Source organism: Eucyclogobius newberryi, unplaced genomic scaffold (assembly GCF_026437365.1).
Source record: "Eucyclogobius newberryi isolate DKJ021-1_F unplaced genomic scaffold, fEucNew1.0.hap1 SCAF_4, whole genome shotgun sequence".
Lineage (NCBI taxonomy): Eukaryota > Metazoa > Chordata > Actinopteri > Gobiiformes > Gobiidae > Eucyclogobius > Eucyclogobius newberryi.
The window spans coordinates 1,744,118-1,759,819 of NW_027316056.1; the positions used below are offsets into that span (position 1 = coordinate 1,744,118).

Here is a 15,702-nt window from a genome sequence, read left to right on the forward strand (position 1 = left end):
TATATGTGACTGACCGTGGTTAAACCAGTTACATGTCTACCCGGAGACATTTTGAGTTGTTCACAGATTCTGAAAGTGTGAATTCAAAGCTATACAATGATGTCTCACTCATGTAGATCTGATCATATTTGAGTAAGTTGTGGTCATTTGAATGTAAACAACTCTCAAAACCTTTCACTGCGAAAACTCTAAAGTTTCTCACCTGAGTGAGCCCAGAGTCACAGGGGGCGGGGCTCATTTGCATCTCATTGAGATAAGCCCTCCCCCTGTCACAGTGACACCACCTCCCCCTACAGCTGTCACTCAAAACTCAAGAGGAGTGTTATTGATGTGAACTGGACTTGAATCAGAATCAGAAGTTACTATATTAAAATGGAAATACTTTGATGCTATTCAGGGCCTTTTATAATCCAAGAATCAGAATCGGAATCAGAATAGGGTTTATTGCCATTTGTGGATAAACAGAATTCACAGGTGATTCAGTGTAACACAAACAACAAAACATTGAACACTGAGCACTAAACGGCACGATATGTACATAATGTACACATGGAGAAATGTCATTGTTGCAACGCAGGTTGATACAGAGGAAAAGGACAGATAACTTATAGGAAGTTTAAAAAAATACTCTTAACAGAAGAACTCTTATAAACAAAATGTCCTATAGACAGAACCTCTCATTTCTCAATAAGGAATGGAGGGGAAAATAAAGATAAAATAAAATAAAAACAGCTAGCACAAGACAAAATAATACTAATAATAATGGTAAAATAAACACTCAGTTATATGCACATGAATGTGACATTATTGCGTGTCTATAATTTCTATTCTGCATTTGCACTTTATTGTACATTTAATAAAGTGAAGTGAAGTAAATGATGTGTAATAAATAGTACCTGCTGTGCAAAGTCGAAGCTGTAATGCACTGGACGTCTGCATAGTTTTTGATCAAATCCAGCTGTGAGCGCCAATTCTGAAAAGGGAAACAAAGAAGTTTGGAACGAGCTAAAGCGGCTAACGCGGGCTACAGTAAAAAACACAAAGATACAGACATTATACCATCCCAAAACAGCTAGTTTCAAGAGACTACGTGATGTTAATTATTCAGAAAGTGGTCACATTAAATTCAAGCCCGTATTTATAATGTAGAGTGCACTGAAGCAGCATGTTAGCTTAGCATTGTTCCGCGTCTGCTCCGGTGCCGAGGCAAAAGTGACGAGGCTAAAGTGACATCACGAAACCACCTTAAAACACAGCGTTAAAGCAATACTTTAGAGTAAAAGTACCTCAGTTCCATTGCAATGCAGTCCAGGGAATGTAAGCTCTGAAGACAGTCTGGACAAGTGAATAATGTCTCCGAGGAGAACAGTAGCTGTAGCCATGTGGTTCGCAGCTGATTGGTGGAAAAAGATCAACATGCGCTGGCTAGAAAAAGGTGACGCCCCCAGGAGCGCTGGAAAAAGACCCAAAAACTCCACATTTTTAACAGCTTAATGTATACGTTTAAGACAACCAATAGTGTTATCTGAAGCACACAGGGGCTCGTTCATAACTTCAACTAGCACATTCTGCAAGAAAACGAAAATCACACATTTGAAAAAAAAAATCTTATTTTGGCTTTATCTGTGTTTGGTCCGAGCCGACTTGTGGCGTTTTTCCCGCAATCGATCACATATGTGTGCTGCAGTAAAATAATCCACCATAGAAGTAATAGAAATCTGTCTTTCCTGTGATTCATGAAGCCATTGAGGTTTCAACGGAAACAGAGGAGGACGACACAGATGAAGAGTTGGATGATGTTGCAGGTATGTAATCATTTAAGTCCTTTTTTGTACAGCCTTGTTGTGTTCACTTCCACACTGCAGACTGATTGTGTTCCAGGGACTGTCCTCCAGAGGGTCTCCAGCAGCCTGCGCTTCTGTTGGGTCTTAATCTCTGCTCTGCTCGACTCCCTCACCACATGGCTTCGAGGCTTGTGTCAAGAGCACATTGATATTTCCTCCGTTCTCCGTATAGAGAGATGCATGCTCACGCAGCAGGCCCGTCAGGTAACCTACATCCACCGACCCGGCACTCAAAAGAACGCTCTCTTGTTTATAGGACACATACTATGCATTATTAGGCCCGAGTGCCACAAGCTGGCACGGCTGCGAAAGTGCACACCAAGTGTTCATGAAATCCAGTGCAAAGCGCTCCCCATTGTGTGGACAAATAAAGGCTTTTCTTATCTTATCTTATCTTATCACTTCCAAACATTCACTAACGCACTCCTCCACTCATGCACGTCCCATGCATACTGATTAGTAATGGGAAAATTATCGTTGGAAACATGATAATTTTAAATGAGCAAACAAAGGTGTGCACCAAACAAAAGTGCGGAACTGTATTCTTTATTTCTTTTCATCTTCTTCTCGGGACCTAAAAGATAGGTTTTAAATGATTGTGCTGGTGTGGGCTGACGAATCACTGTGGTGAGCCCGGTTAGAGCTCAAATGAAGAGTCGCTCTTTACTTGAGGGTGGTTTATTGATATCTTGAAGTATTCTTTACAGTTTGATTGCACAGGTGGTATGTGTGTGGTCCTAAACAACCAGACCAATGAAATATCAATATATACTAGACAATCTGCAATGGCTGAAGCCATTGCTGGAGTGTCTGCGTCTCTCCCTCTCCCTCCCTCTCTCCCTCTCTCTCTCGCTCGCTCGCTCGACTGGCTCCGTCACAAAATTCTAAAGAATAAAGCCTAAAGAATAAAGTTGTTGTTGTTGTTGTTGTTGTTGTTGTTGTTGTTGTTGTTTTATGGCGGTTGGCATCCAATTGTTGCATTACCGCCAGACTTTATTCCTCAGACTTTTCGTAGTCCTCAGACTGTCGTAGTCCGTAAAAGAACTCCTTCCATTGCTTTGGTGTTACAAAGCCCATGAGGTCATGATATGTCTTTGTGACTAGAATAGTTGTTGTTGTTGTTTCAGAGACCAACCGCCGTGCGTCTACGAGTATGCCGTGCGTCTACGAGTGGCAGCTCGTAGACGCACGGCGTAGACTTTTTAACACCAAAGCAATGGAAGGAGTACTTTTACGGACTACGACAGAGTCTGAGGACAAAGCACTGGAAGTCAAGGCACTGGAAGAAGAACTTTTAGGACTACGACAAAGTCTAAGGAATAAAGTCTGGCGGTAATGCAACACTCGGATGTCAACCGCCATAAAACAACAACAACAACAACAACGGACTACGACAGAGTCTGAGGACTACGACAAGGTCTGAGGAGTGGAGTCTGGCGGTGGTGCAGCACTTGGATGCCAGCCGCCGTAGAGCAACAACAACAACAACAACTACGACAAAGTCTGAGGAATAAAGTCTGGCGGTAATGCAACACTTGGATGCCAACCGCCATAAAACAACAACAACAACAACAACAACAACCGGCTTTATTCCAAGGAGACTCTTCTTCATCTTCCTCTCCTTCTTTGACGTTCCGTGCTTCCACCGTACAGCTTTATTCTTTAGGCTTCATTCTATAGGCTTTAATATTTCCACTGAGGTCGCTGCTTGGTAGCCGTGCGTCTACGAGACTGGACGAGGACAGGAGACCACCCCCACCCCATCTCGTCACTCTGATCACTCTGACTCCCCAAAAGCAGACCCCCATCACTCCGACTCCCATTTAGCGCCTTTAGCCTGTTTTCTATATCTGCCCAATCAAGCTCCTTTGTTCCAAGGAATCTCCCTGCAGCTTTAGCAATGATCCTGATCCTTTCAGTTCTGCTTTGAGTCTGAGCAGCACAGTTTACAACATCCACCATAAAGACTACAAAATCCTCTCTATCCACAACCAGGGTATTCTCATTAATTCTGGAACCTGCACACTTGGGACCTCCACTCTTGAAACCTTCACACTTCTTGGGAGCCACGCTGGCCTTTCTAATTCTGCAGATGCTCATAATGCCCAAATTCATTTAAAATGGGAAAAAAGTACTAATACTTTTGAAAATTCTGTAAAAAGTACACGTTTTTCAAATGTCAAAAGTAATAACACACGTACTACTGCGAAAGCGATCGTAATGAGGTATAACATGTTGAAATCGGTTAAAGCGTTAAGGAGTTGAAACTGGCTAAATGGAAAATCATGGAAATATAATAATAAAAAATACGTGAAATACAAGAACATATAGTTCCTGCGTGACATCAATCAGACACTCAATAATATATAAAGTCACAAACACTGCTATTACTACTATAACTGACAGGATTACGCTGTAACAGTAGCACATTTACACATATAAACAGTGCACCAACATTAGCGTCACTTTAAGATGTACACGTGATGGAGGCATGCATCAATTAAGCAGCAAACAACTCTAAAACTCTAAACTAAATATACACATGCATTGCCAACTTTACTTACTTGTGTCACGCACACAATACTGAACTTGGGATGCAAACAAACTATTACATTCAACTATAAACTCTGATAAACTGCAATGGCAAACTCCGACTCCAAACTCTTTCCTCTCTCTCTCCTCACAGCAACTTACACCTTTCGGTGGTCTAGGCTCCGCCCCTTAAAGGGCCAGCATGACAGTCTCGCTCAATAGAGCCTTTTTAACAGGACCAAACCCCCTGTTTGAACATGAATGGAAAGTCCACAAAAGTACAAAAATGTGCGCACCTCTAAAAATCATTTGTAGGGGATTCTTACTAGTACAAGTACTGTAAGGTTATGAACGTCCTCCCACTTGTGAAAGAGGGCGGGGCATTCAAGGTTGATATTGGAAGATTTCATACATGTCACACTGCATAAGTGTGGGTATGTTTGTAATCATATTTGAAGAGTAATTTGGGGCACCAGCCATAGATTAGGAATTTAACAACTCTATAAACAAATATCTAAATTAATTAATTCATTAAAGATTAATTTGCTCGTTGATCTGAAGGCTTGTTAGAACGTAACCGTGACATTGACCCCTTTTCTGAAAATGAATGAACAATTTACCAAATATGGATTGTGAAGATTTACTGACCAAATAATTAAACAGATATATGAATGTGGAATATGCAAATGAGTCGATAACAGATGGAGACGCTAGACATGATTGTTCTAGATCTATCTAATAGTGTGTTAGAGTTCATTCTAAGATGATATTATCAGCCAAACTGTGAAGTGCATTTATACAAAAGGAACCAGAAGCTGTGAGGTGTATCGTCCAAGAGCCTGTGTGTCCGTGTCGCCTCCAGGGGTCACTCAGGGGTCACGCTGGAGCTCGGTCCACACGCTGGGCAGAGCATGGCTGCTCTGGAGCTCCAGGCTCTGAAGGTGTCAGGCCAAAGAAGCACTGGATCAGGTTCTGTGATCTGTGTTCTCCTTGGCTGTAGCACCCTCAAGGAATGAGCATGGGCACGAGGTATAGAAAACGGGGTTTAAGTTTGACAACTCTTGACAACCCGTGAGAACTGGGCATAAAAGAAAAATACAATAAATACAATTAAACACATTTACACTTTACATACATTCATCAAATTGCACAATAAAGTTACACAAACCTCGTGAGCTGACATCCACGAGGGGCTAATTACTTGGTTTGGGCCTTGATTTGACTTCTTTTATATTCTTAGTTGTTTTTTGATTGTTTTTCAGCTATTTATTTGGCAATTTTCTTTACTCGTGCTCAAGATCAGTGTAGCGTGGCAGCATCGAGCAGCAGTCTAAGTGGTCCGGGTGGAAACTTAATTTTACGTTATTTGGTTCCGCATTTAATTTCACCACTAGACGGTGGAAGAACAAAGGCTAAACAAGCACAAACACTTTTATAACAAATAGGAGGGACTGTTACATTGGCTCTGAAGCGTTCCTCAGATAAAAAGGGCCGTTGCACTGATTCACCGGTGAGGCTGGTCTGAAGAGGCTGTCGAGGACTTGAAAAGTTGCACAAAGGTCCTTAGCTTGAGTTTGCATGATGCAGTCTCAATCACGTCTAAAAACGGGCACAGAATTCTTATTTATGGGAGATAGAAGTTAGCTTCCGCAGGCGTGTCTCTGTCTTTGTTCCGTAGCTTAGCTTAGCATCGCTAGGCCAGAGATGAGCCCTCATCTCCCGAGCTCCTTACTCATGGACCTCCTCTGATGGAACTTCTGATTGAAATAAGTTTCTCTTCTCTCTCTCAAACCCCTGCGGGGGTTGGGTTTTTGATTCCATTGTTCAACCAATCAGCACGCACGCTGAGGCAGAGCATGATCAGAGAAAAAGATCGGAAATGATGCAGCCATTGTTCAGAATTAACATTAGGCCACATAGTTACAAAGTTACATTATTCACAAGACAAGTTATCAAACAGTTAAATGAACATGCAGAACACAATAACATTATGTACAGTAAATTCATCTTGTGGACAAAGTCTGTAACCAGATGATTGTTTACTAAAACCGCATAGTCTTTTTAGCATTTTAGCTTTTGTCTTGGGAGAGAAAATGACTCTCTGAGTTCATTTTATTCCAAAAGCAGTCATTCGATGGAAAACGTTCTTTCCAACGTTCCAAAGTGTCTCTGCTCCTGCAGTGACCATAAATCCCCACGTGGGGTTTGTACATGGTACCACCTTAGCCCGCATTCCTGTGACCATGGCAACATCCAGAAGTCAACTGCAGGTCGCTAAACATTCCTCTCAAAAATCCGGCGCAGCAGCACCTCTGAATGTACAAAAAAATGCATTGCGAGATAGGAAATGGCCAAAAACAAATCGGAATCATGAAATTTGGCGCAGATGGAGATGGTTTTTAAGTACTGATTTCTCACACAAGCGAGGGCTGCTCATTGCCAGTTGTTGCTATGTTTTGTATTGTTATTGTCCTTCACAGACGCACTTGTACCTCTCTTCATGGCGTCACATGTTAACATTTTCATTTCTTCATATCAGTGTGGAATTCCCCACCTCAGGGATGGAATTAGGACTCAATAAGAAGATATTAGAGGAATTACATTGGGGAGATTTTGCATAATTTGGTTTTAAGGTTAAATGGTGAGTCTCCTCCCCATTAATTCAAGCTGAACATTTTTATTTTTCAGGGCGCAGCTCCATCTCGAGAGGGCATTCATCTGTACTACCAGCAACAGCTGAAGAGGCGCTCCAAAGAGTCTGAACTGGACCATAGAGCCTACACTGAACTTGAGCCGCACCACAATGACCCAGAACCACACCACACTGAGATTCAGCACAACGACCAAGATCACATTGGACCAGACCAGATTGAACCAGACACCAAACTAGAACACTGTGTAAAGAAACCCACTGGAAAAGACCACACTGAAGCAAGCCATACTAAAACTGAGCATATCGAAGCAGACCACAATCAAATGGACCATACTGAACCGGACCACACTGAAAGGAACCTCACCGAAACAGACTACACTGAATCGGACCACACTGAACCCAGCCACTCTGAACCAAAACACACTGAAGAGGAACACATTCAACTAGACCATTCTGACCTACAACAGCCACACCCAGCCAGTCCAGAACACATTGAAATAGAACGCACTGAACCAGCCCACAATGAACCGGACCATACTGAACCATATCACACCGGACCAGACCACACTGAACCGGACCGAATTGATCCAGAACACAATGAACCATATCACACCGGACCAGACCACACTGAACCAAGCCACATTGAACCAGAACACACTGAACTGGACCATTCTGAAACATATGACGCCAGACCAGGCCACACTGAACCGGGCCACACTGAACCGGGCCACACTGAACCGGGCCACACTGAACCGGGCCACACTGAACCAGACCACACTGAACCAGGCCACACTGAACCGGGCCACACTGAACCAGACCACACTGAACCGGGCCACACTGAACCAGACCACACTGAACCGGGCCACACTGAACCGGGCCACACTGAACCAGACCACACTGAACCGGGCCACACTGAACCAGACCACACTGAACCGGGCCACACTGAACCAGACCACACTGAACCGGGCCACACTGAACCAGACCACACTGAACCGGGCCACACTGAACCGGGCCACACTGAACCAGACCACACTGAACCGGGCCACACTGAACCAGACCACACTAAACCGGGCCACACTGAACCAGACCACACTGAACCGGGCCACACTGAACCAGACCACACTGAACCAGACCACACTGAACCGGGCCACACTGAACCAGACCACACTGAAACGTACCATACTGAACCATATGACGCCAGACCAAACTACACTGAACCGGGCAACACTGAACTGGACCATACTGAACCAGACCACACTGAACCATATCCCACAGGACCAGACCATACTGAACCAGACCATACTGGACCATATCCCACAGGACCAGACCATACTGAACCAGACCACAATGAACTGGAGCAAATTGTAACAGACCAGTGTGAAACTGAGCAGGACAGGCCAGACCACACCGAGCTGGACCATGATGGGCAAAGCCTGGACGACATCGCACAGGAAAGGGTTCAGACCAAACACAGCCATAAAGATGATCCTGGTATGGAATTACCATTTTATATTTTTGCTAAATTGTTTACTCTATGGTTTATAAAATAAACCATAGAGTACACATTGGCCTTCCCTGGAGCTTGTTTGCGTGCTCCTGGTGTTGGCCTTTGTGGCTTTTGGCCCCACTGCTGGCTTTCATGTCCTGCATTTAAACACAGTTATCTACTTGTATCTACACAGACATCAGCAGTGAATTGTTCGGTGTGATGAGCTCAGCGGAAAGCAGAGAAGGCGCCCGGCGCCGGCCCAGGCTGCTGAAGATGAGGAGGGTTAGGTCTTCATCTTCATCAGGGGGAGAGGACGAGCTCCCACACAGGTCTGATGTCTTTGGGAATAAGGTGGTGGTGATTTAGACCACTTCTGGTTCGTTCTGGCTTTAGTGCCATGATATCTTTATATCAGAAATTCATTGTTTTATGTCCCCTCCTCAGCTGGATTTATCTGCCTCCATCATACAGCCTGGCTCTGGGTCTGGACCAGGACCCTGAGCTCCTCCAGAGGGGCCTCAACGCACTGGAGCATCTCCAAGCAGAGCCTGTGGAGTCCCCTCTATCACTCTGTCGCACCCAGGAGCTGACGGCCAGTGAGCTGCTCCAAAACAGGTCTGTAAACCAATGAGAAACATGTTCACACTTATTCAGATCGATGTGCTGTAATAGGACCTTGTACCTCCAGGACGTTCTATGATGAAGAACTGGAGGCTTCAGATCACTTCTTCATTAGGCAGCCTCAGCTGCTGCAGCTCGGCTACACTCTCTACAACATCCTGGCAGCAAGGTACATCTTGTACTGTGTAGGAGATTCTTACTAGTACAAGTACTGTAATGTTATTCATGTCCTCCAACTTATGAGAGGAAAGAATTGGATCAAGATTTCATGTTATAGTTATTAGAGTTTATTAGAGTTATGTGGGGCACCATCCTGTATTAGGCATTTAACAATTCTATAATCAAATATACAAAATTATATAGAAAAAAAGTGTGCTTGTTAATTTGAAGGTTTGTGAGAACGTAACCATGACATTGACATCCTTTTCTGGAAATGACACTTTATCAAATGTGGTTTATAAATATTTACTGAACAAATAGATGGATAAATATGAACATGGCATATGCAAACTAGTCAATAACAGATGGAGACTCTAGATAGGATTGTACTTGATCTAGCTCGTTGTGTGTTAGAGAGCTAATGTTGATTCTAAAATGATCTTATCAGCCAGATTGTGAAATACATGCGTTTTTCATTCGACCAGAAGCAGGAGCTGTGATCCTAGGAGATGGGCCTGAGTGAGTCCGAGAGCCTGTGTGTCTGTGTCACCCCCAGGGTTCACTTAGGGGTCACGCTGGTAGAGACTGCGGCATTTTGGTCCACACGCTGGGCAGGGTACAAACTAGACAGTGTCAGGCTGAAGAAGCACTGGATCAGGTTCATTGACCTGAGGCGATAAAAAGAGCTGTTGCACTGATTCACCAATGAGGCTGGTCTGAAGAGACAGTCCTGGATCCAAGTTTTGTTTTGGACTTGAAAAGTAGCAAAAGGGTTGTTTGCTTGAGTTTGCATGTTGCAGTTTAAATCACGTAAAAAAAAAAAAAAAAAAACAGGTACAGAAGTCTTATTTGTCGGAGGGAAAAGTTTGCTTCTGCGGGTGTCTTCCCAGCCTTCCTCCTGCCCAGACACTTCACCCAACTCCTCCGGGGGGATCCCGAGTCGTTCCCAGGCCAGCCGAGAGACAGAGTCCCTCCAGCGTGTCCTGGGTCTTCCATGGGGCCTCTTCCCGGGGGGACATGCCTGAAACACCATCTCGGACTTCCCCATCTCCACTGTAGACTCCCTCCGCTTTCTCGGCACCACCATCACCCCGGACTTCAAGTGGGGGCTCACCATCAACTCCCTCACCGGGAAGGCCCAGCAGAGGATGTACTTCCTGCGGAATCTGAAGAAAGCAAAGCTGCCAGCGGAGATGATGGTGCAGTTCTACACGGCCATCATCGAGTCCATCCTCACCTCCTCCATCACCGTGTGGTACACTGGAGCCACAGCCAGGGACAAACAGAGACTACAGAGACTACTCTGGGATGTGCAAGTTGGATCACAGCCAACCCTTTTCACTCTGGACACAGACTATTTGAGCCACTCCTCTCAGGCAGGAGGCTACGGTCCATTCGGACCAGAACCTCCCGTTATAGGAACAGTTTCTTTCCCTCTGCCGTTGGACTCATGAACATGTCCTAAGCACTTTGCACTCACTGCACTGTTCACTTTTTATTGCACTACATATTTTATTTATTTTCATATCATGTCTATTTTTAACTTTACTTACCTATTTTTAATATCTGGTAGCTATTCATTGTCCATTGTTTTTGTATTCATTGTTTAATGTTTGTGTTGCACCGAATCACCAGGACAAGTTCCTATGTTTGTGAACACTGTTAATTGACAAATGGCAATAAACATTATTCTGATTCTGAGAACAACGGAGTCCCCGGTCGGTGTACTGTCCAGTACTCCTCCCAAGGACTCCAAGAAGGCCGGGTACTCTGCACTACAGTTAGGTCCGTAGGCCGACACAACAGTGAGAGACCTGTCCCCCACCTGAAGGCGAAGGGACGCGACCCTCTCGTCCACCAGGGTGAACTCCAACACATGGCGGCTAAGCAAGCCCACACCAGCCCACCGCCTCTCCCCGCGGGCAACACCAGAGAAGTGGAGCGTCCAGCCCCTCTCGAGGAGATGGTTCCAGAGTCCTAACTGTGCGTGGAGGTGAGGCCGACTATATCTAGTCGATACCGCTCAACCTCCCGCACAAGCTCAGGCTCTTTCCCCCCCAGCGAGGTGACATTCCATGTCCCCAGAGTTAGTCTCTGCGTCCGGAGATCTGGTCGTCGAGGCCACTGCCGTCGACTGCCGCCCGGATCACACTGCACCCGCCTGGATCCTCCTGCGGGTGGTGGGTCCACGGGAGGACGGCCCCACTTTGCTCGTTCGGGCTGTGCCCGGCGGGCCCCGTTGGGAAAGACCCAGCCACCAGGCACTCGCCGTCAAGCATCCACCCCAGGCCTGGCTGGAGGTTGGGGCCCTGGTAACGCCAATCAGGGCGACGTAACTGGCCTTGATTTTGTGCTCGTCGTAAGGGGCTTCTGAACCGCTCTTTGTCTGGAAAATCGTTTTATTTATCTATTTTATTTTATTTATTTGTTTTGTCAGGCTTAAGCTCTGACTTGTTTTGGGTACTGTGAAGGTGCTGTGATCGTACCCTAATGGTGCTGTGGTGGTTCTGTGACTACTCTGGTAGTGCTGTGATGGTGCTGTGATGATGGTGCTCTGATAATGCTGTGACAGTGCGCTGATGGTGCTGTGATGGGTCTCTGATGGTGCTGTGATGATGGTTCTCTGACGGTGTTTTGATTGTGGTCTGATGGTGTTGTGATGGTGCTCTGTTGGGGCTGTGATAGTGCTGCGATGATGGTGCTTTGACTGCTCTGATGGTGCTCTGTTGCTGCTGTGATGATGGTGTTCTGATAGTGTTGTGATGGTGCTCTGACGGACCATGCTGTGCTGGTGCCATAATGATGCTGTGATAGTACTGCGATGGTGCTGTGATGGTGGTGCTCTGACAGTGTTGTGGTTGTGCTTTGATGGTGCTGTGATGAAGGTTCTCTGACGGTATTTTGATTGTGGTCTGATGGTGTTTTGATGGTGCTCTGTTGGGGCTGTTATAGTGCTATGATGATGGTGCTCTGATAATGCTGTGACAGTGCTCTGATGGTGCTGTGATGGGTCTCTGATGGTGTGATGAGGGTGGAGAGGCTGCTTCTTGCTTCCAAACACTTTCCTTGCTTGCTCCAGCTGCTTCCTTATATATTTAGATTTTAAATCAGTGTTAGTCTTCCATTCATTTTTAATTATGACTTAAGTAAACCAAGAATTTTAAGAAAATGTTTCCAAATTTAAGAACACATCTGACGAGCCAGCGACAGGGAAACAAACTCTTGTGAACTCTGTCGGAAATATCAACAAGAAATTCATGAGCTACAAGCACGGATATTCGCTTTAGAATCTTAAAAAAGACTCCACAATACAATTCCAGTTAGGGCTGGGTATTGCCAAGATCCTCGCAATACGATACGTATCCCGATACTTGTATATTCCGATACAATTCCCTCATTACGATACATATCCCGATACATTTTTGAAAAAAGGGTCTTAAAAATGTACCAAATGGGTCATGTTTTTACTCTGGATAAGAAAATGTATGAAATTTCATGTTTATCCACAAAACACTTATTTATAAATCCATTCTGCTCCAATAACTTCATAAATCCAACCAACTGATTCAAATAGAAATATATGGAACACATTCTAGTAAAGTAGTGCATGGCCTGGTCTGAACATGCTGCAGCAGCATCTTCTGCACGGATCAGTTTCTGATCAGGTCCACAGCTCCTTCTCACCTCGACCCAGAGGAGCTTCTGATCAGGTCCACAGCTCCTTCTCACCTCGACCCAGAGGAGCTTCTGATCAGGTCCACAGCTCCTTCTCACCTCGGCCCAGAGAAGCTTCTGATCAGGTCCACAGCTCCTTCTCACCTCAAGAGGAGCTTCTGATCAGGTCCACAGCTCCTTCTCTCCTCGACCAGAGGAGCTTCTGATCAGGTCCACAGCTCCTTCTCTCCTCGGCCCAGAGGAGCTTCTGATCAGATCCACAGCTCCTTCTCACCTCAACCAGAGGAGCTTCTGATCAGGTCCACAGCTCCTTCTCACCTCGACCCAGAGGAGCTTCTGATCAGGTCCACAGCTCCTTCTCACCTCGGCCGAGAGGAGCTTCTGATCAGGTCCACAGCTCCTTCTCACCTCGGCCCAGAGAAGCTTCTGATCAGGTCCACAGCTCCTTCTCACCTCGACCCAGAGGAGCTTCTGATCAGGTCCACAGCTCCTTCTCACCTCAAGAGGAGCTTCTGATCAGGTCCACAGCTCCTTCTCTCCTCGACCAGAGGAGCTTCTGATCAGGTCCACAGCTCCTTCTCTCCTCGGCCCCGAGGAGCTTCTGATCAGGTCCACAGCTCCTTCTCACCTCAACCAGAGGAGCTTCTGATCAGGTCCACAGCTCCTTCTCACCTCGGCCCAGAGGAGCGTAGCACAAACAGCATATTAAAAGTACTATTCCACCTCGTTTAAAGCCTACGTGCCACAAAAATGAAAATAAATAAATATTTTTTTAATTTAAAAAAAATAAATAAAATAATACTGAGTACGCGTATCGATACGGAGTCCGTGACGATATATCGTCGTATCGATATTTTGAACACAGCCCTAATTCCAGTGTCATCCAGTGAGAAGAAATCGTAGTGCCCACTTCCAAAGACTCACTAACGCACGCCTTCACTCACGCACGCCCCATGCATACTAATTAGTAGTAGGAAAATGGAACATTACCGTTGTAAACGGGCGAAGCCCGCGCAAAAGTGCGCACTAAACGAGCACTTTACATTGGGATGACAATGTATAATACCATATAAAGTGCTCGTTTGCGCTAAGTAGCTCACGAATACGTTCCCCATCTCTTGCATGTTCCGTGCATATAAGCATGTAATGTCTTCTTCTTCTTCTTCTTCTCGGGACCAACCCCCCTATTTTTCACCCAGTGAACATTGACGAAAAGTCACAAAAATTTGCAGACCTCTAAAAATCGTGCCTCTCTACATTCTGGCTATTTCCCTTTTCTAAAATAAAAAAAATTGGCGCGTCAGCGCCCCCAAATGTACCAAAAATGTATCGAGAGATAGGAAATGACCCAAAAAAAATCTGATCGTAGAATCATGAAATTTGGCGCAGAGGTAGATGGTGACAAGAGAAGTAAAAAATATTATTACGGCAACGCCGTCCACCCAACCAAATGTCGGCCATATTGGTTCAAAAATGGCTAAGCATGACTCGGGAGTTTTTCCAAATGTCGTACTTTAACGAACTCCTCCCAGGGCGTTGGCCCTAAAAAGCTGAAATTTGGTGAAAATGGTACTGAGGAGTGGGACATCAAAAGTTATTCAAATTACATTGACCCTCTCACGGTCTCTGAGCGGCGAAGCCGCAAACTTTAGACAGGTGACAGGTATCTAGGTATCAAGCTAGAATTTCAGAAATCTCCCAAATTTAACATTTCTGCCGTTTGCGCAGACAAAGTCCGAATTGCGTCAAATTAGAATCAGTTGTTAAACTCTTTGCCCTAAACCTACTTGAAGTGAAATTAATTAATTTGGCGCCACAGCGCCCCCTACAGATTTTATATGGAGGTTAAATATTTAGTTTTGAGAAATTATCTGAAATTTGACACAAAACTCAATTTTAGCCCCATCAAAAAAGTCAAAGACCCATGTCATAATTGTTATGGCGTTGCCGTAGCGATGACCGAAACCTCCCATGTTATTCCAATGGGGAAATCGCCAGAACATGTTTACACTTTATACTTTCACCAACTCCTCCCAGGGCGTTAGCTCTATCAACGTGAAATTTGGTGAGACTCATCTTCAGGGGCGGACCATCAAAAGTTATCCACATTTTTATTTAAAGAGTCACGGTGTCTTGCCGCACATTTTGCCAAGAATTCAACATAAAATTGCCTTTTGATGGTAAAACAAAGGAGAGAAGATATGACAGCGTCACAGATTCAGCAGTAGGCGTAATAAAAGGACAATTGGGGCGCGTTAGTGCCCCCTCCTCTTGCGGCGTGGCGGCGGCGTGGCTAGGGCCGATCATTGCCGCTTGCGGCTATATTTTTATTTCTTCTTATAATCTTGATTTTATGTTTTTAACTAAATCATGACTTGTCAAAATAGTTACGAGTCCCGAATCCGACCTCATTTCCATACATTTTTGAAAAAGCTCCAGGGAGCCACTAGAGGGGCGCTAAAGAGCCGCATGCAGCCTCGGAGCAGCAGAAATGGAGCAAGACAAAGCTCCAGGTTCAAAAGAGAGTTACAGAGGAGTTGTTCATGTACAACTTAATTTTATGTAGAACAAGGGAATTTTTCTGAAATAATTGGAAGCTGCAGTAACAACTGTTTGCCACAGTAAACAGATCAACAAACCCTCCAGCTCAGCTGTCATTAGAACTTCCACGTCCTAAACTGTTCTGTGATTTCTGTATTTTAATTATTTTTTTCCTGTTGTGTGAAACA

At 45.0% G+C, this 15,702-nt stretch overlaps 1 protein-coding gene across 1 annotated transcript in view; it reads left to right on the forward strand.

Moving 5' to 3' along the window:
* The window catches only part of LOC140377306 (piezo-type mechanosensitive ion channel component 2-like), a 196,398-nt gene that overhangs the window by 103,162 nt on the left and 77,534 nt on the right, over positions 1 to 15,702 (forward strand). Inside the window, exons 33-38 of the mRNA XM_072462675.1 lie at positions 1,743 to 1,805; positions 1,882 to 2,048; positions 7,065 to 8,520; positions 8,712 to 8,847; positions 8,963 to 9,133; positions 9,207 to 9,308. Of these exons, the coding sequence (XP_072318776.1) occupies positions 1,743 to 1,805; positions 1,882 to 2,048; positions 7,065 to 8,520; positions 8,712 to 8,847; positions 8,963 to 9,133; positions 9,207 to 9,308 (2,095 nt within the window). The remainder of the gene's footprint in view (positions 1 to 1,742; positions 1,806 to 1,881; positions 2,049 to 7,064; positions 8,521 to 8,711; positions 8,848 to 8,962; positions 9,134 to 9,206; positions 9,309 to 15,702) is intronic.